Consider the following 23,095-nt stretch of genomic DNA (forward strand, 5'->3'; position numbering starts at 1 on the left):
CAGAAATACGATTCTGTGTTATTCTTGTGGGATCAGGTCAACTTGAAAAGGCAAAGACGAAAACAAACCAGCAATTCCCCCTTCCCCCCAAACCACCAGACTTAATTTATCAGATGGAAAACAAATTGGACTTTCATTTTTTCTCAGATTAGGAGCAATTATTTAACTAATCCTTCAGATGGAGGCTACAATGGTAATATGGGATTACATTTGTTTTCTACCGAAGGGCATGTATTTTCCTCCTTACCAAGGTGCATATGATGCTGCAATGAAGATATAGATCATCATTCGGTCACACATATGGAAACAGTGCTCCATTGTCCTAAAATGCAAACAGGGAAACAATTCAGAAAAAAAACTGCCATTAAAATAATTACTCTGGAATTCCACCCAAGAAGTACTAAGAAGACAGAGAAGACTAAACTAGACAAAATAGAAAGATCATTACAAGACGCTTGTTTTCTGCAGCCTCTCAGGAAAAAAAAACCTGGCAAAGCATCTAAATCAAACAACAGGTATCCAAATGTGCTTTTCTTCCCAAAATTGTATTGGTATTGTATTTTTGAAATGTAACATTGAGCAATATTAGAGTCTTCAGTTCAAATATTTTATTCAACTGTCCTATGGGGCTTTTTGGTTTGTTTTGTTTTTTAAAAAAATGTTTTAGCAAAAAATATTATACAATAGAAAGTATATTGAGTCATTTTGTTGCCTAAATTCTGGAGAAAAGAATTCTTGAATTTTCTTTGCAATACAGCTTAGGAATTTGGTAAATTTGGTAAAAAAGCTTTGTTTTTCATATATATATACTTGGGGCAGTATATATCACTGCAGTATACTTATATGATCATGTATTAACATTGTTTAAACGGATTCTATTAAGAGACTTCATTCATCATATTTGTTTGACAATTAAAGCTCAGTGCCAAAATTGTTCTTGTGTGTAATGAAATCTCCAGTCACTTGCAAACTGGCTTATAGTGGCAGCAAGAATGCCTTTAATTTTAGGAGTTTTTCTTCCCCTCTACTCCCTCTCCCACCCTACTTACTAAAATTGCTGGAAGGAAGCAACAAGGCTTCCTCCTTCCTCACTGTGACCTTTCAGCAATGTTTGGCACCAGGAAGCCATTTATATTTTCTCTATGCTTCCTGAGAGCTTGGTGATCTGCTGACAAGGAGGCTGCTAGAGAGAGAGTGTAATATCCCATTTGGGGAGCTTCCGTTGCACATCAAGGCTTCCCAGGAGTTGAAGGATAAGCATGCTCCCCAGAGCACCTGCAACTGATTCTCATTCTAGTATATTTTAGGCTAAACATTCACATTTTATTTGTTCCATGATGTTCCCATCTTTCTATTGCATGTGTACACTAGAGGATCATTTGATTAAAAATAGATGCCTGGTCATCAAAGCATTTTTAAAAATATAACCTGAAATTTGAAATGGACACCTAACATTAGAAGCATTATTACAAAGGCGCAACAAAGAATATTCTTCCTGCATCAACTCAGAAGGTTCAGACTGCCCCAGAGGAATTAAGTCAGCAACCAAACAGGGCAGGTACAGACTCCAACGATAGAACTGCAGAAAGAACAACTGCAACCAGCCTACCTTCCATAGAGGACCTGTATATTGCACAGATCAGAAGGAGAGCTGAACAAAATAACTACTGACCTCTCAAATCCTGGATATAAACTATTTCAACTCTTCCCCTCGGGACCCCACTTACAGGGCACTGTATGCCAATACAACTAGATACAGAGACAGTTTTTCCCTTGTGCCATCACTCTGCTGAACACCTAATTCCCACAGTACCTTCTTATATCGAAGTATATTTACCCATGTGTTATGGCTGTAGTATTATTATCTTTCTCATCTACTCTCTTACTCCCTCTTATTGGTATCATTATCATTATTTTGTTGCTTTGCATGTACACTGAGGGCTTCTGCACCAGAGGCAAATTCCTAGTGTATTTAATCACACTTGGGTAATAAAGTAATAAAGTATTCTATTCTGAATGTTTGGGTGCTTCAAAAATAAGTTAATTGAAGTGAGTTTTTTGACCAGGGTGATGATTTGTTATTTTATTCCCCTAACTATATTATGCTGGCATATTTATGCTTTAAGGTGCCCTTAGATTTTCTGTCTTTTTTTAAGTGTTTGATCATACCCCCTTATGTGTACAAATGAATAAATCCTAGAACTATTATGTAGAAAAAGCTAGAAGTAGATAAAGATAGGACAACACTTTAGTATTTTAGAGATCAGTAAACATTCAATAAAAAGAGAGGAAGATGACTTGTATAGGACTCTTGAGAAAGTTTTCTTCCCAAAATTAGAAGAGGGGATGCAAATGTTGAGGGTTAAGATATGGTTTTCTTACATAAGCAACTGTTGCAAGAGAGCATAATTCTAGGGAAGTTAAGTTAGTTTCTTCATCCTGAAGTTCCATGTTTGCTAATGAGTTTTGAGGGACTAACTAAAAATATCTCTGGGTATTTGATTGAAGAAATGTAATAAGTGAATATTTTAAAGAGTGAATATTCCTTGCAAAGAGTGGGAATAAGGCCTATGATCAGTGGTAATGAAGTCAACACTTGTTCCTGGTAGCTTAATTTTCAGGATATTTTGTGGTCTAGATATCAGGGAATATTTAAAATTATAAAGGATAAATTGTACCAAGAACCACCACTGCAACAAATCTATTTTGCGCTGAAACGTAACAACATAAAAGACTTACTTAAAAAGCACTCTTAGAAACAGATCAGTGTGTGTCAGAAGAAAGTGCAAGAAATCTCTACCTTAGATGACTCTTCTTCCAAGAAATGATATGAAACACTGTTGAAATGATGAAAAGTGCACACAGACCAACTCCATATATCCATGCTGTTATCTTTTCCCACTGATCCTCAGAGAGTCGATGAAGGAGGGCACTACCAATAATGGCTGGGAAAATAAGAAACTAGACCAAAAAACAAAACAAAACAAAATAGTTGGCCCAGAAGACATTTTATCTCAGATAAATTTTATCTCAGATAAAACCCTGACAGTCACTTTTTTTCCTCTGCCCTTTGATTCAAATGAAGTGAAAATAAGTGAAGTTTTAAAACAAAATTAAATTATCCTAGTATAACAAATAAACATATTTTTAATTTCAATTTTTATCATGGAAAGAAGGAACAATGGTTCTAATTTCCTCAAGCATTTAATCTCAAGATCTCTCAATTATCTTTAATAGTAAATTCTGTTGGTACAGAATTGCTGTGTCACAAAGACACACCGCATGCCAAGGCACAAAGCAGCACCCAACTGTCAGGCAACGTTGTGTTTGAGATCACAATAAGCTGAAATTAAATTCACTGTGCAAGTGAGAAAAAAATAACAAGATATTTAACATGTATGCTTTAGATACAGAGATTCATGATTACTGTGTTTAAAATTGCTGGATGTTGGTTTACTACAACCTGTAAACTACCCATTATAAACCATAGTTTTGAACCAAGCTACTATACCTTGCTCAAAAACACAGGGCTAAACCAACCAAATTTTGCGTTAAAATATTTATGTGTTGTAACTACTTCATTGCCTTTAAAATATAAAGTAAGAGGTCTAAAATATTTTCATATTCAAGCCTGCTAAAAATGCACTTGTTTCTAAATAACATGATGACAAGCTTAGACATTTCATTCACATATGCATTATATATAAAAATTATATGACATTTTTTGGTTTGTCCAAGATGCATGGCATAACTAAATACATTCTATACAGTATTGTGGTACTAGCCAATACATACAGTATATAGTCATCAATTTATTTTCAGATGCCTGCTTAGTTCCAGTTAACAAGCACAATTGCTATATGAAACCATTGTCCTTGTAGCCAAAAATTAAAAATCTTACCAGACAATTCTCTTAATAGTTAAAAAAAAACCCACATACGTATCATGTTATTTGAGAGATTTCTCAACTACATCATTGCAACTACGTTAACTATCACACTAACTATATAATGTATGACTGCTGGTCAATGTAATATAAAAGGAAAACTTGAAATAAAAGGAAGATATATAGAAATAATAGAAGAATGATTTAGCTGACAGACCAAATAAGAAGCAGGCTACTTGTTGATCAGCATTTTAATAATTGTGACACATTTTGCAAAAGGGGAAGGGAGGAAAATATTATTTCAAGTTAGGTTCCTCAAAATCTTAGTATTTCAGTTTACTGTCATGATAATTTGGGGAGAAAAGGTGAGAGACTCAAAACCTGATATAATACTGAATTAGTTTACTATATTTAATAAATATATTTAATAAATTTCATGTCCCATAAAAGGAAAACAATGGAAAAGAATCTAAAGGTCTTTTGGTTGAGACCTCCCTTTAGCATAAAGTGCCCAAATTGTACACAAACCAAAGTAACACAAGTAGACTGTACTGAACCAGAAAAATGAATTAAAGAATGCATAACAATAAAAAAATCTTATCTACAGATGGTGTATTTTTCGCTGTATCTTGGTTAAAAGTTTGAAGGCCTACTTAATCCATGGACAGGATTATGCACTATATATATGGCAGATAGTAATCAGAATTATCTGGACTATCATAAGAACTGATTTCCAGGAAATCTACTTACTGCATGAGTGTAACAGTTAGCAGCATGCTCATAGCAAGTAGGTTTATAACGACTGTTTGCTGGAGCTGGATGATTCATGAACCTGTTGAGATAATCAAGATATTAGGCTAATGCAGATTAATATTTTAAGAATGTAAAGAATGCATTTATTTATTGAGTTAAACTAATTCATATTTTAATGTTTTTGATACTAAACATTAAATAAATACATTTACAATGAAAAATTAGAATTTCATTAAAAGTTCTTTTCCCCACACTTGGCACAATAAAACATTTAGAATTTAAAAGTAACATTTAGCAACTATAAATGCATCAATGCATAGTACATCCATTTTACTGCAACATTATTTGGGGGGAAAGAAACTCATGGCAATAGGCATCTACACCCTGAAACAAAGATATTAAAAGGTTGGGTAATAGAGGCATGATTTGCAAATTTTATTCCACCTTATTTCTGTTCCATAGTAGAAAACGTAGCAATATTTTTTGAAACTATGATAAATAAACCTTAGCAATTTTTTTGATAATTCCATTTCCTAGATTTCCTAACCCTAACCCTAAATGCCATATTTTTTGGAGTATAAGACGCACCAAGGTTTGGAAGAGGCAAATTTTTTTAAAAAGTTTTTGCATTTTGCAAACCTCCCCAAAACAGCCCGCTTTTTGCAAAAATGGGCCATTTTTTTTCAAAAAAAAAAAAAAGGCCTGTTTTTTTGCTCATTTCTGCCTTTCCCTGCCCCCAGGAGCTCTCTGGAAGCCTTTTAAAAGCTATGCACGGCCATTTTGGTGAAGGGGCGGGGTTTCAGGAGGCAAAAAATGCTGTATTTAGTGTATAAGACGCACCCAGATTTTCAACCTCTTTTTTGAGGGAAAAAGGTGCATCTTATACTCCAAAAATACGGTACATGGTTTTTAAAAAAAAAAATCAACAAATCTCTATAATTTAAAAACTCCTCTCTAAATCTTATAATTAAGAAATCTACATCAGGGTTTTATATATTCATTTATCAATTGGAATAATAAACTGCTAATCAGTGCTTTCTTACAATTAACTGATTTAGAGCTTCAACTAGAGAGTATCTTGTAAAAAAGAACCGAAACGTTTACCAAAAAGTCACGACATATAGCTCCAAATCTTACTAAACATAGAGCATTTTGATGAAGTTCTTGTTATCACTAACCCTTAATGTGCACACTTTCAATCCAATAATAACTAAAGCTCCGAAACATATATCACTGTAACACTATAAAATGTTTCCTGACTCCTTTTCAAAATGGCATGGGATTATGCTTTGCTTTGTATTTAGAGAAACAAATCACAACTTTCATTTCTGTCTCAATCTTCATAAAATTTCAATAAAGTACTACAGTAGTCAAATCTGTTTGGAACTTGAAATAAAAAAAATACAGATTCAGAATATATAGACCAGTCTTTCAAATTTCAGCTGAATTATTTATCTGAGTGTCAAGTGGACTAGTTCAATTGCAAAACACTCATTTTATTTCCAGCTGTTCTCCTTACCTTTATTAATTTGCTATCTTCCCCAAACATATCACTGAAATATGGCCATATAGTACCAAATCAGCAATATACTTTCAGGGTGATAGATAGTAAAAGTGATACTTTGGGACTATCTGTCTTCTGCAGACTCTCCGATACAGAGATATTTGTAAATCCATTCAACTCTTAAATTACTAAACATTTAATTTTAGTAAGTTAGACAATTCATAAATCTGTTTTAAGTACCGCATAATAGTTCTGCCTCCAATTTGGAAATAGTTTTTCTCTTCAAAATGCAAAAAAAAAAAAAAAAAGAAGAAGAAGATGGAACATTGATCCTACCTGAAGATTCTTCTCAGAATGGCGCAGGATGGTCCAGGAGTGGGTTGTTCAATCCTTATTTGCCCAAGAGACTGAGTCAGAATTTAAGCCACGCCTCCAGCTTCCTCTGCTATATCCAATTCCGATGAGGCGCGGCTCCAACTAGCGAAACGAAAGAAGAACAGGCCCTTCCCGCAGCATTAGTAGCCCCGGGGGGCCTGGACCTAATGAAAAAACAATAACTAGGGTGGGACCTGGACCGTCCTGCGCCACGCTGAGAACGTTCAGGTAGGACCAACGTTCCTTCTCCAGCTGATGGCGCAGGAGGGTCCAGGAGTGGGACATACCAAAGCGGCAGTCCCTAGGGCAGGAACTCCCTGGTTCGTGGTACCCGAGGGCGCATGTACTCCTTGCAGTACCCTACTCCCAAATGATGCCTCCACAGATGCGAACACATCCAATCTATAGTGCTTAATGAAAGGTGAGGAGGAAACCCACGCTGCAGCTCTACAAACGTCCCTGATCGGAGCCTGAGTGTTCCACGCAGCCGTGGTGGCCGCACTCCTAGTTGAATGAGCCGTTATCCCCTGGGGCACCTTGCCCTTTGCCTCATAAGCTCTGGCAATAGAAGCTTGCAACCAATAGTAGGTGTCCAATAGTAGGACACTCGTGAACCCATGGCAGAAGGCTGAAAAGAGACAAACAATGCCTCCATTTTTCTGTGGGGCGCCGTTCTCCATATGTAAGTACACAGGGCCCTCTGCACGTCCAGCTTGTGCCAGGATTTCTCCTGTCTATGTGAGGGGTTGGGACAGAAGTTCAGCAAAATTAACTCCTGAGCCCTATGAAAGTAGGAGTTTATCTTTGGGATAAAGGCGGGATCAAGCCTCAGAACCACTGTGTTAGTCTGGAAAATACAAAGGTCCTCCCTGACAGAGAGAGCACTTTTTTCTGAAATCCTCCTAGCCGACGTGATGGCGACCAGGAAAACCACCTTTAATGTAAGGAACTGAAAGGATACAGGCCTCAGTGGTTCAAAAGGAGGATCCACTAGGCCAGGAGGACTGTGGACAAATCCCAAGAGGGGAACCTGTGAACTACCAGGGGCTGAAGATTTGCTGCCCCCCGTAGAAACCTCTTCACCACCAGATGACAGCCCAGGCTCCCCCAGCCGTCCAAAACCAGGACAGTCGACAGGGCCGACTTGTCTCCCAAGTGTGTTATGGGCTAACCCCCTATTGAGCCCAGACTGAAGGAAGTCCAGGATATTCGGGAGTGAGGGACATTTGGAGTCCACATGTGCCTTACGGCACCAAGTACAAAAGGTGGACCACGTGGCGTTATAAATCCTGGTCGTGGCCGGACGTCTGGACACCACAATGGTTCGTATCACCCATGAGGAGAACCTTGCCTCTCTCAGGATCTCCCTCTCAAATACCAGGCGGTCAACTGGAGCCACTGCGGCTCTGGATGGACCAGGACCCCCTGGCGTAGGGATATCTTCTCCTGTGGGATTCTCCAGGGTTTGGCAATGGAGGTCCGCGAACCAAGGCCTGTGTGGCCAATATGGGGTGACCATTATTACCTCCGCCCCTTCCTTCACTATCTTTCCCAACACCCCTGGAATCAGTGGGAGGGGGGAATGCATAAAGCAGACCCGAGGGCCACCTGCTGCGTAGGGCACTGCTCCCCGAGTCGGGAACCATGTGAAAAACCTGGGGAGATGGGCATTTTCCGGAGACGCAAAGAGATCTACCACTGGCCGTCCGAATCTCCTGCAGATCTCCTTGAACAGTTCTGGTTCCAGCTGCCACTCCATCTGGTCCACCATGGCCCTGCTGAGCCAGTCCGCCTGGTGGTTGGTGTCTCCGGATATGTGTTCTGCCTTGATGGACAACAGGTGCCTCTCTGCCCAATGGCCCAGGCGCTGAGATTCCACCCAGAGGGCTCTGGAGTGAGTCCCCCCTTGCCTGTTTACTTGCGCCTTCGTGGCCACGTTGTCCGTCAGGAGTAGGACATGTCTTTGCTCCACAAGGGACTGAAAGTGTTGAAGGGCCTGATGAGCCGCACGCAGCTCCAGCCAGTTTATGTTATGTGTAAGGTCCCGAGGGGACCACCGAGCCTGGGCCAGCTGTGTCCCCAACAATGCCCTCCAGCCGTAAAGGCTCGTGTCTGTGGTCAGGGTAAGTCTCTCCGGCTCCCTGAACCCACACCCTGGCTAACTCTGGTGAAGTCCACCACCTCAGGGAGAGCCTCACATTGGGGGGGGGGGGGGTACTCGAACCTGGAAGGACGAGGCACTGCACTTGCTCCTTTGGAACAGGAGCAAGAACCACTGGAGGGTTCTAGCATGGAGCCTCGCCCATGGAACAAGATCTATGCATAAAATCATCTTCCCCAACAACTGGGATAAGTAACTATGGGTACACGCCATTCTCTCTGCACCTGGTTGACTAGTTTTACCAGGCTAGCCTTATGATCCTGGGACAAGAAAACCATACCGAAGGAGGAATCTATGATCACTCCCAAATGCAACAGTCTGGTAGATGGTCGCATGTGGCTCTTCTGGAAGTTTACTGAGAATCCATACCTCTGCAGGATGGAACGAAGGGATGCCATCTTGAACCATTTTAAACTAAATAACGATTTAACCATTTAAGGTCAATGATCGCCCTCCAACCCCCCAGAGGACTTTGGAACTACAAAGAGGTTGGAATAAAAACCCCTGCCCCGGTCCTCTTCAGGAACCACCTCCACCTCCTGGATCTCCACCAGGTGGTCAATCGCCTGGCATATGAGCTGTCTCTTAAGTGCGCAATTGGAGGACGTAAACGTACGAAAAGAATTCGGAGGGACGGATAGGAATTCCAGTCGCAGGCCAAACTTCACCATGTCAAGGACCCAGAGATCCAAAGTAATACTCCCCCATCGGTTGGCAAACAACGCCAACCGATCACCAATGGGAGCCGTCCAAACCTGCTCATTTATTCTGACGAAAGGGCTGCCCGCCCCCCCGAAAGGGCCGCCCGCCCCCCGAAAGGGCCGCCTACCCTGGGGTTGGAAGCGTGACCTGTCCCTGTAAGACGACCTATCCTGCCCCCTGTCCTGACGTGGCTGAAAATTCCTAGGCTGATAATGATAGTCTGTGTCAGTACCCCTATAGGGTGCCCTACATGTATATGGTGTTACTTGTGTTCCTGCTTCTTAACTGTGGCAGGCAAAACCTTACGTTTGTTCTTTTCCTCAATGAGGATTGGGTCCAGAACCTCGCCAAACAGCTTTATTCCCGCATATGGGCCTGCCGCCAGCTTCCACTTCGCTTTGGCCTCCGCCTGCCAATTTTGAAGCCACACCATCCGCCTAGCTGAAACAGAGGAAGAAAGAGCCCTGGAGGCAAACTTAGCGGCGTTCAAGGTAGCATTTGCTGAAAACTGAGTCGCAGCCTTGACCTTGCTGATGTCTTGAAGCAGCCTCACATCGTGCGCCGGGACACACTCTTGCATTTGTTCAAGCCACATCAGCGTGGCACGATTGAGGAAAAACGCGGAGGAAGCGGCCTTGATCGCCCATGTTGCCGCCAGGAAGGTCTTACGCAATGCAGTTCAATCCTCTTATCTTCTGTCTTCAGATTGTCGGCTACATCACTTGCCACCATGGGAGTTGGGGATGCCAGGGCGGCCACAGGGGCATTCACCTCCGGAACCTGTAATGCCTGGGAGAAATCAGGATCCATATTATAGAACCGCCTGTCATTCCCACCCGGGGTGGGGAAAGTACCTGGATTGGCCCACTGCTTCTGAATGACATCCAGAAACAGTTTTGGTGCAGGGATTTCCTCTTTCCGTGCCATGGGTTCCATAAAGAAAAGTTTTTTCTTAGGCGCTGCCTTGGAGGTTGAGGCCTCAGCCACTGTCTCCTTCTTCTTCTGTTTGCCATCCTCCGTTTCATCGGCTGCTCCTGGCTTTAAATAGCAAGGAACAGAACAAATTAGGAGGAAACAAAGCGGCAAAGGCCAAAGTATCCGGCCAAACCTTCATCATCAGAAAGCTCCGTCTCCTTCTGCTCTTCCTCTTCCTGAAGCGAAACCTCGCTCCTCAGTGAAGGGGAGACCTTTCTCTGCATCCTGTCTGATCGAGCAACCGGATCCTGGATGTTTCTGCGCTTGACCTCCATCAGTTCTGCATCTGCCTGGTCAGAAGGCCGACCCTGGAGGGCTATGCCATGTGCAATGGCTTGATGAATAAGAGATTGAATGTTATCAGTTAAGTCCTCAAAATCACCAATGTCATGACTAGGCCCAGGCCTGGTGCCAGCTGGTGCCTATGCCCCGGGTCAGGAACAGGCATAATAAATGTAGGCGGATGGTACTCGCCTTCCTCGTCCTCCACCTCCGAGAGTGGGGGATCCAGAGACCCTTGAAGGGGAAGGGGATGGAGAAAGTGGAGCTGCCCTCAGACGGGTGTGTGTGGACCTTACCGAAGGCAAAGGGGCCTTATCTCCGTCTCCCTGCTTGGCCTTCTCCCCACCCCCTGCACCCCTGTGCCTGGAGGGAGCTTGCTTCACCAATGGAGGAGGATCCTGTGGGGAACCTTTTCTCTTCTTGGAGCTTTTTGAAGGAGTTGCAGAAGTTGCCCCAGAGCTACTTTCACCGTGGGAATCAGCCATGGTCTTGTAGCAAATTCTCTGCCCAAGACCGCTGCCTCATGGCCACTAACAAAATGGCCGTTGCCATGAGGACCTTCCCAAGATGGCTGCCACCCAAGGAACTCTCCCAAAATGGCTACTCCCAGGGCCCCATAATCACGAGGCAGAAGCCTCCGGACAAAAACCAATTGTGCGAGTGAACAAACGGCCCCGAGATCATCCGGTCGGCCACGCAGCCCTCCGCAATTAACAGCCAGCGCTGATCGTGCCCTCATGTCGTCCCGGACCATTTGCAGCTATGCGGGAATGCCAGCGTGCCACACACGCGTTCCTTGCACTCGCAGCTCGATGTCCACCTGCTGCAGCCCCTGAGAGCCAGGGGCAATGCAGGATAATCTCCCTGGCCCGCTCACAAGCCAGTAATTGGAAGCAATTTAAACGGAGCCGCAATGGACTCCGACAGCCAGCCCAGCCGGAGCTTGCCTGCGAGTAACCTGGGACCTCCAGCAGGGTCTAGCCCATACAGTTAGCTACTCTAGCACAAGCAGGTGGAAGAAAAAACTTGTGAGCCAAATTCAAACACCTTCCATCCAGTAGCAACATCAATTTAATTAAAAGAAAAAAAATTAAACTATTCTAGGAAAGAAAACCAATTTTCACTAACAGCAAAGGTTTTTTTCATCTCTTTTCGGACAAGACTGAGTCGGAATTGGATATCAGCAGAGGAAGCTGGAGGCATGGCTTAAATTCTGACTCAGTCTCTTGGGCAAATAAGGATTGAACCACCCACTTCTGGACCCTCCTGCGCCATCAGCTGGAGAAAGAACATTGGTCTTACCTGAACGTGTCTTTTCATTGTAGTAGGGGGAGTGGTCACCTGTGGGTATTCTCATAGCCTGATTGGTCCAAAGACTGAGAGCAAACGCTTAAATACCCCTGGCTTTCCTTTCCTTCCCAGTTCCTCGAAGGCGAATAGTAGAACTGAAACAATAAACACAAACAACACAACCTCCCTCCCCGGATGGACCCCGGGCTCCCCTTGGCCCCAACCTCAAACAGGGCGGGTCGTGACCACTCCCCCTACTACAATGAAAAGACACGTTCAGGTAAGACCAACGTTCTTTTTCCATTGTAGGAGGGGGAGTGGTCACCTGTGGGACATACCAAAGCCCAGTCCCAAGGGAGGGATACTTAACTAATAACTATGGCCCAAGGGGAGTGTCTGCTACCACCCTCTGTAATACTCTTCTCCCAAAGGCCGCATCCGCCGAAGCGAACAAATCCAGACGATAATGTCTGATAAACGGTGTCGGGGACGCCCAAGTGGCGGCCCGGCAGATGTCCTCAAGGGGGGCCCTAGTGGCCCACGCCGCCGTAGTCGCGGCACTTCTAGTGGAGTGGGCCGTTATCCCTGAGGGAATGGGATGCCCTGCTGCCGCATACGCCTCTTGGATGGCCTGACGCAGCCAACGGCCAATAGTGGCCGAAGACACCCTAGCGCCTAAGGTCCTGGGTTGAAAGGACACAAATAAGGCCTCCGACCTGTGGAACTCAGCCGTCCGCCGGAGGTAAATGCGCAAGGCTCGACGAACGTCAAGACGGTGCCAGAGCCGTTCCCTATCCGAAGACGGACCCGGGCAAAAGTCCGGCAGAACAATCTCCTGGGCCCTGTGAAACGGAGTGTTTAACTTCAGAAGAAAGGTAGGGTCAAGCCGAAGCACCACCCTATCCGAATGAAAATGGCAGAGGTCATCTTTGGATGATAAAGCGCCTAACTCCGAGATACGCCGGGCGGACGTAATCGCCACAAGGAAAACTACCTTAAGGGACAAGAACCTGAGATGAACTGACCTAAGCGGCTCGAACGGGGCCCCCGTTAAGGCTTTGAGGACCAGGGGCAGGTCCCACGTGGGGAACCTGTGGACAGGGGGAGGCCGGAGATTAGCCGCCCCCTTGAGAAACCTCTTGATCAGGGGAAGATGAGCTAGCGAAGAGGAACCCACTCCCCCCAGAACTGACGATAGAGCAGCCACTTGGCGCCGCAAGGTGTTGTGAGACAGACCGCTCTCTAAGCCCTTCTGCAAGAAATCTAAGACATTAGGAATGGTGGCTCTAGTCGGGGAGACCTGATTGAGGGAGCACCACCTCACGAACGCGTCCCAAGTCAAGTTGTAGATACGATTTGTGGACGGACGCCTGGACGCCTCGATGGTGCGGATGACCCCCGAGGACAGCTGAGCCGCCCTCAGCAATCCCTGTTCAACAACCATGCGGTTAGATGAAGCCACAGGGGCTCCGGATGGATCAGGACCCCCTGGCGCAAGATCACCTCCTCTCGTGGAATCCTCCACGGAGGAGCCACCGATAGCTGGGTGAGATCCGCAAACCAAGGCCGCCTGGGCCAAAAGGGGGCCACCACTATGACCAGAGCCTTCTCCGCCACCACCTTCCTGATAACCCCCGGGATGAGCGGAACTGGGGGAAAGGCGTACAGGAGACCCGCCGGCCACCTGCTCCTGAGAGCATCCATCCCCTCCGCCCCCCGGGACTGAAAGCGAGTGAAGAACCGGGGCAGATGTGCGTTCGTCGGAGACGCGAAGAGATCCACCAGGGGCGCGCCAAACCGCTGGCAAATCCTCCGGAAGAGGTCCGGATGGATCTGCCACTCGCCATTGTCCAGAGTGGCTCGACTCAGCCAATCCGCCTGATGGTTGGAGAGGCCGGAGATGTGTTCCGAGACCAAGGACAAGAGATGCCTCTCTCCCCAGGCGCCCAGCCTCAGAGCCTCCAGCCAGAGTGCTCGAGGCCGCGTCCCCCCCTGACGGTTGATGTGAGCCTTGGTGGCCACATTGTCCGTCAGAAGGAGCACGTGCCGGCCCTCCACCGAGGACCGGAAGTGTTGGAGGGCGAGCCTGGCCGCCTTCAGTTCTAACCAATTTATATTGTGGCGGAGGTCTGTCTGGGTCCACCTGCCCTGAGCCAGGCGGGAACCCACTAGAGCTCCCCACCCGAACAAGCTCGCGTCCGTGGTGACTGTCACCCTGTCCGGTTCCCAGAAGGAACAGCCCATCTGGATGGCCGGTGACGTCCACCACCGAAGGGAAGCCCGCACCCCCGCCGGGAGACGAAGGGTGCGAAGTGAGTTGCTCATCCGGTCCCTCTGGAACGGAATGAGCTCCCACTGCAGAGGGCGGAGGTGGAGCCTGGCCCACGGAACTATCCCAATGCACGACACCATCTTGCCCAGCAACTGTGATAACGTGAGAACAGAAATGGACCGACTTACGCGGACCTTTTCCGCCAGCTGGCGCAACCCGTCCTGACGGTCCTGAGACAGACGCACCACCCCCTCCTCCGAGTCTATCACCGTCCCCAGATGAAGGATGCGAGTGGAGGGAGACAGATGGCTCTTGGGGAAGTTTACCGAGAACCCCAGGGACTGAAGAGTCCGGATGGTGAGCTGGAGGTCTGAAATCGCCCGCGGAAGGGACCCCGCCTGGACCAAGACATCATCCAGGTAACATTGAAGTCTCACTGGGACAGCCCGAAGGTGCGCTGCCAGTGCCGCCAGCACCTTCGTAAAGGTGCGGGGGGCCGAGGCCAGGCCAAACGGAAGAGCCCTGTACTGATAATGTTGGTTCCCATGCGAGAACCGTAAGAACCTGCGGTAAGACGGGAAGATTGGGATGTGAAGATAGGCCTCTGTGAGGTCTACTGATGCCAGGAAGTCCCCTTTCCTGATGCCCTGAAGAATAGACTTGAATGATGACATTTTGAAACGTCTGTACACTAGGAAACGGTTCAGACGTTTGAGGTCCAGAATTGCTCGCCAACCCCCCGAACTCTTCGGAACCACGAACAGGTTGGAGTAGTGGCCCAGCCCCCTCTCCAAACGGGGGACTAACTCCACCGCCTGAATGTCCAGGAGATGTTTGATGCGGCGCTCCAGGCTCCGAGACGGAGGGAACGACCTGAATGAGTTCGGGGGTGTGGAGAGAAATTCTAACCTGAGTCCTTGGCGAACTGTGGACCTCACCCATGCGTCTGACGTGATGTCGTCCCAACGATCCGCGTAGAGGGACAGGCGGCCGCCTATGGGACGACTCGGGTTCGAGTCACTTCCCCCTACGGTACGGGCGACCGCCGCCCCCCGAAAGGGCCGCCGGGACTGATGCTGGAACCTATTCCTGTCCTGATAGGGCTGTCGCGAAAACTGTCTGTCCGACCTGAAAGAAGAAAAGCGTTGTTGGTGATCAAACTCAGATGCTCTATAAGACTGCCTGCGGTAAGGATGAGACCTATTCTCTGACTTTTTGGTAGAAGATGGGAGGACCTTTTTCTTGTCCTTATTTTCGACAAGAATCGGGTCGAGAGCCTCCCCAAAGAGGGTGGGGCCCTTGAACGGGGTGGCCGCCAGATCCCATTTAGCCTTATTATCTATCTGCCAATTACGCAGCCACAGGAGACGGCGAGAGGTCACCGAAGTGGCCAGGGCGCTGGACGCGAATTTCACTGCGTCCAAAGTCGCATCAGCGGAAAATTCGGCAGCCGCAACGATCTTGAACAGATCTTGGTGCAACCGTTCGTCCTGGATCGGGATGCGATCCTGGAGCTGGTGTAGCCACATGACCGTAGCCCTGTTGACGTAAGACGCAGCAGCTGCCGCCTTAATGGCCCACGCTGTGGCGTTAAAGTTCTTCCGCAAGGTAAGTTCCGCCCGTTTGTCTTTGGGCTTCAACTTATCCGCCGCGTCCCCAGACACCACTGGGGAAGAAGACACAAGGGCGGCCACCGGGGCGTCAATGGAAGGTAGCTGAATGGCCTTCGTAAAGGTCTGCTCCACATTATAGAAGCGACGGTCATTGCTCCCGGGGTTAGGGAAATTGGAAGGGCGAGACCACTGATTGGTCAGAACCTCCATGAACAAAGGGGGTGCCGGAATCTCAGCCTTGTTAGTGGCCGTGTTTGAAAACATGGCCATATCCGGGTCCCTTGGAGGAGGAACCGTGGGGTCACCTGTGCCCACCTTGGTGGTCTTCCTAGCCTTGCTTAGAAGGATCTTGAACATGGCCGGGTGAAAAAGACCTTCGGGCGGAGGACTCTCGGGCCTAGCAGTCTCCTCATCCTCAGAGAACCCCATACCATGGGGATTCTCCTCTCCCAGGGCTGAGGCCTCGCTTACCATAGACCAGTGCTTCTCAATTATTTTCTGTCATGCCCCCCCTAGGAAGAAGGAAACATTTCGCGCGCCCCCCCCCCGCGCGACTGTAAATAGTATAATTTGTCTATAAAATTGTTATAAGTACACCTCTGCATAACATAGCACACCGGTCTTTCCTCGACTCCCACCGTAGTCACATGCTTTCTTTCCTCTTTCCCTCTTACTTGTCTATCCTTCCTTCCACCCTCCCTTCCTCCTTCCCTTCCTTCCTGCCTCCCTTCCAGTTCCCTCCTTCCTCTTTCCCCCTGCCTGCCTGCCTTCTTTCCTCTTTCCCTATCCTCCTATCCTTCCTTTCTCCCTCCCTCCTTCCCTGCCTCCCTTCCAGTTCCATTCTTCCCTCCTTCCTTCTGCCTCCTTCCTGCCTGCTTGCCTTCTTTCCTCTTTCCCTCTTGCTTGTCTATCCTCCCTTCCTCCTTCCCTTCCTTCCTGCCTCCCTTCCAGTTCCCTCCTTCCTCTTTCCCCCTGCCTGCCTGCCTTCTTTCCTCTTTCCCTATCCTCCTATCCTTCCTTTCTCCCTCCCTCCTTCCCTGCCTCCCTTCCAGTTCCATTCTTCCCTCCTAACTTCTGCCTCCTTCCTGCCTGCTTGCCTTCTTTCCTCTTTCCCTCTTGCTTGTCTATCCTTCCTTCCACCCTCCCTTCCTCCTTCCCTTCCTTCCTGCCTCCCTTCCAGTTCCCTCCTTCCTCTTTCCCCCTGCCTGCCTGCCTTCTTTCCTCTTTCCCTATCCTCCTATCCTTCCTTTCTCCCTCCCTCCTTCCCTGCCTCCCTTCCAGTTCCATTCTTCCCTCCTTCCTTCTGCCTCCTTCCTGCCTGCTTGCCTTCTTTCCTCTTTCCCTCTTGCTTGTCTATCCTTCCTTCCACCCTCCCTTCCTCCTTCCCTTCCTTCCTGCCTCCCTTCCAGTTCCCTCCTTCCTCTTTCCCCCTGCCTGCCTGCCTTCTTTCCTCTTTCCCTATCCTCCTATCCTTCCTTTCTCCCTCCCTCCTTCCCTGCCTCCCTTCCAGTTCCATTCTTCCCTCCTTCCTTCTGCCTCCTTCCTGCCTGCTTGCCTTCTTTCCTCTTTCCCTCTTGCTTGTCTATCCTTCCTTCCACCCTCCCTTCCTCCTTCCCTTCCTTCCTGCCTCCCTTCCAGTTCCCTCCTTCCTCTTTCCCCCTGCCTGCCTGCCTTCTTTCCTCTTTCCCTATCCTCCTATCCTTCCTTTCTCCCTCCCTCCTTCCCTGCCTCCCTTCCAGTTCCATTCTTCCCTCCTTCCTTCTGCCTCCTTCCTGCCTGCTTGCCTTCTTTCCTCTTTCCCTCTTGCTTGTCTATCCTTCCTTCCACCCTCCCTTCCTCCTTCCCTTCCTTCCTGCCTCCCTTCCAGTTCCCTCCTTCCTCTTTCCCCCTGCCTGCCTGCCTTCTTTCCTCTTTCCCTATCCTCCTATCCTTCCTTTCTCCCTCCCTCCTTCCCTGCCTCCCTTCCAGTTCCATTCTTCCCTCCTTCCTTCTGCCTCCTTCCTGCCTGCTTGCCTTCTTTCCTCTTTCCCTCTTGCTTGTCTATCCTTACTCCCTCCTCCCTTTCTTCCCTCCCTCCCTGCCAGCAGCTCCTCCAGCATCCCAGCTGGAAGCAGCAGCACAACAGTCGCCGTTACCAGGGGCGAAGGGGTGGCGGTGGCAAGATTGGGCGACCGCCGCCCCTTTGTCCCTTCCCCAACAGCGGCTGTTGCGCTTCCGCTTCCAGACGGAATGTTGGCGGTGGAGCTGCTGGCGGGGAGGCGAGCTACCTGCATAAAGACGCCGCCGAGGGCATGGCAGAATATATCCCGGCTTGAAGTGGCAGCGCTGGGGACTGCTCAGAGACTCATCAGAGCCGCGGGCTGGAGCTGTGCAAAAAGTCTGCTTGGGCTGGGGGGGGGGAGGGAGGGAAGCCTGGGACAGCCATGCTTCCCTCCCTCCCACCCCCGCCCGAGCAGGCTTCTTGCACAGCTCCAGCCCGCAGCTCTGATGAGTCTCTGAGCAGTCCCCAGCGCTGCCACTTCAAGCCGGGATATATTATGCCTCGCCCACGCCGCCGCCGTTGCACCCAGATGGAAAGGAAGCCTTCGCGCCCCCCTTTACGGAGCCTCGCGCCCCCCCAGGGGGGCGCGCCCCACTATTTGAGAACCGCTGCCATAGACGGAGATGATGCCCTGTACTGAGACCTAGCAGAGAAGGAGCCCCTGTCTCTCTGTGCAATGCCCCTAGTAATAGCAGTCAAAATAAGCCTTTTAATGTTTTCTGGGAGATGCTCCAAATCCTCCCCCCCTCCGTAAGAAGAGCTAGGTCCTTGGGGGGCCAACCTACGTGAGGAAACAGGTCCCCTGGAAGTTCCCTCCAAGGGATCCTCCTCCTCCCCCCTTGCCAACCTAGGTGAGAAAGAGTGGGAAGGAGAGGGAGACCCCCTCCGCCTGGAATATCTGCGGGACCCGGGTGGAGACACAGAGGGAGATGAGGGGCTGAATCCTCTAGGAGAGGATTGGCACGATCTAGGCCTGATGGGCGAACGAGACCTGCTGGCTGAGGCCCGCCCTGTGGACCTGGCCTGCCTTTCGGCCCTGGCAAAGGTCTTTTCCAATGCCCTATGCCTCCTTGCCTCCTCCCTGGTGGAGGCCCTGGATGGTCTCTGGGCCGTCCCTGGGGCATCCAAGGGATCCCCGGCCTTCTGCCTTTGCCCCCCTCCTGCCGGGCCCTCGGCCTGGCCCTGGGGAAGAATCGTGCCCTTTTCCATCGCCTTACTCACGTGTCCAGGAGACTGGAAATCGCGATCAGAAGGCCGCTGTAGGCCCTTTCGGAGCCTGGACCCTTGTTGCAGCAAGGCCTCTAACAGGCTGCCCGCCTGTGCCTAGGCCTCAATGCTCCCCAAGCCCAATGGAAGCTGCGAGCACGTGGCGCGATTCAAAATGGCCGCCGGAACAAACGCGGCAAAGAAAACGGCCGAAAAGCTCACTTTCAACTCTCTGGCCTCCAACTGCAACAATACAGGCTCAGCGGCACCCAGGGGCCTCGCGGCAGGCCCGCACACACTCCCCCCACTCGCCTGCACACCACAGAAGTCAAAAAGCCTCCCTGAGCGAAAAACCACTCGTTCCGGCAAGCAGCGGCTTCTCCAGCCGCTGCTGAGTCCACGTGGCGCCGAAAGCTCGGTTTTTAAAAGAAAAGCCTCGACGCGGCTGCAGCTGGCTAGAGCCGGCACCCCCGCAGCCCCGGGAGTCGGGCTAGGCTCCGTGCCCTCAGAAGGGAGGCAGGAGCCCCCAAGAGGTCCCCCCCCAACGTTTAGGGGCAGACGCTGTCCCTTTGGGCCACAGCTGCAAATTTAAAGTTGTTGGGAAACAATTTAAAATGCCCAATTAGCCAAAACAGACCAAATCAAAGTAAATAATCCAATAATTTTCCTACCTATACCAGATTCTCAAGTGATTGGACCAAAAAGACTGAGAGGAACTGGGAAGGAAAGGAAAGCCAGGGGTATTTAAGCGTTTGCTCTCAGTCTTTGGACCAATCAGGCTATGAGAATACCCACAGGTGACCACTCCCCCTCCTACAATGGAAAAACATATTTTCTTTTTATTCCACACATACATTCTATACCCATAAACTTTTAATCTAGGAGCATAGCCACCCTTTAAAATTTATATTGATTTGATATTTAGTCTTTATTGATTACTAAAATTTGATAAAAGCAATATAAAATGGAGTTCGATAAAATACAATTTAAAATGGAATTGATATAGAATACAATAATTTAAGATATAAATTATGATAAAATTATATTTCGGTGTCACCCCTGCAATCTACCCCAATCACTCACACATATGCAGATCTCATCCGAACCATTTTGTTTAAGTACTGTGCTATCTTCACTGTTATATTCCGGTTCTGGCCTCCCGTAAGGTAAGTTGTTTTGATATGGGGATCCCAATGGATCATTCGTTTGGTATATAGACCAAAGTCTGAACAAAGCCACATCCCTACTTTATGTTGGTCTAATTTTTTTAAATCTCAAAAACCTGGCATTTTAACTGGAGTCTGTAGATTTTAACATCAACTGTATATGTTTATTTCTAATACATTTAGGTAACCATCATGCTTTTTAAAATTTACTGAATTTTGTATAAATTAGTATATTTCATTATAGTTGTACACACAAAGTCTACGTTCATAGGCAATCTGTGCATAACGAACACAGCTGCCTTAAAATACAGTCATCTTAAGCCATCATAGAAGTTGACCAAAAATCTGCTGCACCAATTGTCAATCTACAGTATATACTGCCATAGTACAGGTCTCTTAATGACTGGCCGCTTAGCAACTATTTGATGGTATGGTGGATCTGAAGTTACAGCCACTGCAGTATTTCCCCGGTCCCTTGACTGATCACAGGGATGTTACACTGCTCCCCTATCTATCCCCCCACCCCCCGTTCCCCAGTCCCTCCAGGCAGCAACAAGAAGGGAGGCACTATGCCACAATAATCCCAAATGGTGAACTAGAGTTAGATAGATCCCACCCATGACTGTACCAGCAACCACATTGTTAATGACATTGTAACCATGGCAAAAATTGTGTTGGAAAAAGAGGGAAAACACTGTTTAAAAGTGAAGCAGCAAAAAATGAATTTAAGGTGTCTCACTGTGGGCTCAGCATCAGGAGGACATGGCACAAAAAGCAGTTATTCTACTGGGACATTTGTTCTGCAGTCAGGGGGACGTGTGGATGAATCATAAAAAAGGTTAAGAACAATGAGGAACATACAGAACAACAGCGGAAATGGTGTGCACAGAAAATCTATTACATTGAATTGATAAAGCCATTTAAGAGCATACACAACTTATTGTTCATGTGTGCTAAGCTTTTAAAAACAGGTGCAAGATTTAGCTTTGCTGAATAGTTTCTGTTGTGTTTTATATCATTAATTTTCCTTATACATCTGGATTCTTGATCTCACTTTGCACAGCTTACAGCTTTGATATATAACAGGCTGGAATTCAGACTGTTCCTTGCATGAATGAATTTCTTCTGCATACAGAAAATACATTAAATTCCAAAGATGGCTTTTTATTAGAGGCAGAGAATCAGAGGCTGATCATTCCTAGTTCTTTGTTTCCTATGTATCTTTTAAAATGCCTTACATATTATTTTGAAAGTGTTATCATTCCTGCAGAGCATAATACTGTAACCCATAATAAACATCTCCCCTGCCCTTCCTCCACTGTAAAATTGAAGCAATAGTGCACAGCTAGTATGCTGCTCTCCTTCCTGGCAATTTCCCAGGGTAAAGTCAGAAGGAGGTATGTAAATAAATCTTGGGCACTGTTGTGTGGAGGGATTTAGTACTCTTAGGGAAAAAGTGCACCCAGAGCTTGCCAATAAAATTTGGCTGTATAGATTCCTACACACACTCCAGTGATTTTATAATTATCCCAAGGTTTTTTAGCAATATGTTACAGCACCAAGCTATATCAACTTCCTTAAGCCAAGTGTTTTACTGCTATTTTCTATTGTGAATCTCCTCCATATGGTATCTTTAGGCTTGTTTTTTAAAATAATAACTAGCTTGATGTCATAAATCCTGCTGTATCAGGACTCAGCATCAGTTACATTGAATCAAGCTTTTTCTATATCATTCACTTTATGACCTTTTCCATAAAATGGTTTTATTTTTTTCTCCTAAAAGACAAAAAACATAGGTAATCCTCATTTAGCAACTACCTCAGTCAGCAACTATTCATAATTACAATGGTGATGAAAAAAACTGAATCCTGCTATTAAAAATATTTTATGCTTTTATCAACTTTAGTGTGTATCTATAATTCTTCTCCTTTAATTCTACATTCTCTCTTAGAATACAGATGATAAATGTTGGAATAGCTCATTTCTAGCTTAAAATACTTCAAAAATGTTTTGCAGAGCCCTATTTCTAGCCTTTAAGGGTTATATTATATCTCATTAAATAATTGTATTTGACCAATATAGTGTATTATATGGTGCAGAGAGGCAAGATTCTGGTTCATTATACAGACAGCACAAGTGCAATTACTATTTCCTTGTATACTTGCAATTAAAAATTCCTTGTAAAGGGTACATATCTCTACCAATTTTATGTAAAATTTAGAAATAATTTTAAATGCAAATTGCTAGTATTTCTAACAGACTAAATTCCGAGAGTGCCTCAATTTTATTGTACTTTTCCAAATTAGTTTGAAAGTGTAGTAATATAGTAAACCTCTATTTTTTTGTATTTCAAGAATTCAAATAAACAGATATTAATATAGTGTTTTCCAAATATTGTACTGAAACTTGTTTTCCCTCACGAGCTGCCTCTAGTTTCTTGTTTGCCTTTCTTTTTTTCTTTTTCTTTTGAAGTGAGGGTGCTTTCAGACTTTTGGCTCCTGGCAAATGTCCAGACAACACCCCACAGTTTCAGGTGGACTGGTGCAATAGTTAAGGCATGAAGCTAGAAATGGGGCACAAAACCATCTGAATAGCCTTGAGCCCATTCTTTTTCCACAGCCCTAGGCAGAAGGCAATGGCAAACGACTTCTAAAAACATGGGAGTAATTTGCATTAGAGTAATTATATAGTATTAAACAGTAATTTACAGTATTAAACAACATTCATGTTGTTTAAAAACAGAAATCCTGTGAGGTGACAAGCTGTCAGCTTACAGGTATAATAGGAATGTGGAATTTTTTCCTATTTGAGATAAGGTATTCACATCCTCCCTTTTTCCTGTCTCACCAAACATGTCTTGAATACTTCC

At 46.8% G+C, this 23,095-nt stretch overlaps 1 protein-coding gene across 3 annotated transcripts in view; it reads right to left on the bottom strand.

The window, feature by feature from the left end:
* Nucleotides 1-23,095, bottom strand: part of MMD (monocyte to macrophage differentiation associated) — a 48,489-nt gene that overhangs the window by 4,968 nt on the left and 20,426 nt on the right. For all 3 annotated transcript variants that reach the window (XM_081939843.1, XM_081939845.1, XM_081939844.1), the window contains 3 exons: nucleotides 4,637-4,718; nucleotides 2,801-2,961; nucleotides 248-322 (listed from right to left, as the gene is read on the bottom strand). In XM_081939843.1, the coding sequence (XP_081795969.1) occupies nucleotides 248-322; nucleotides 2,801-2,961; nucleotides 4,637-4,718 (318 nt within the window). The remainder of the gene's footprint in view (nucleotides 1-247; nucleotides 323-2,800; nucleotides 2,962-4,636; nucleotides 4,719-23,095) is intronic.

The sequence above is a fragment of the Natrix helvetica genome (assembly GCF_964273705.1).
Source record: "Natrix helvetica genome assembly, chromosome: 1".
Lineage (NCBI taxonomy): Eukaryota > Metazoa > Chordata > Lepidosauria > Squamata > Natricidae > Natrix > Natrix helvetica.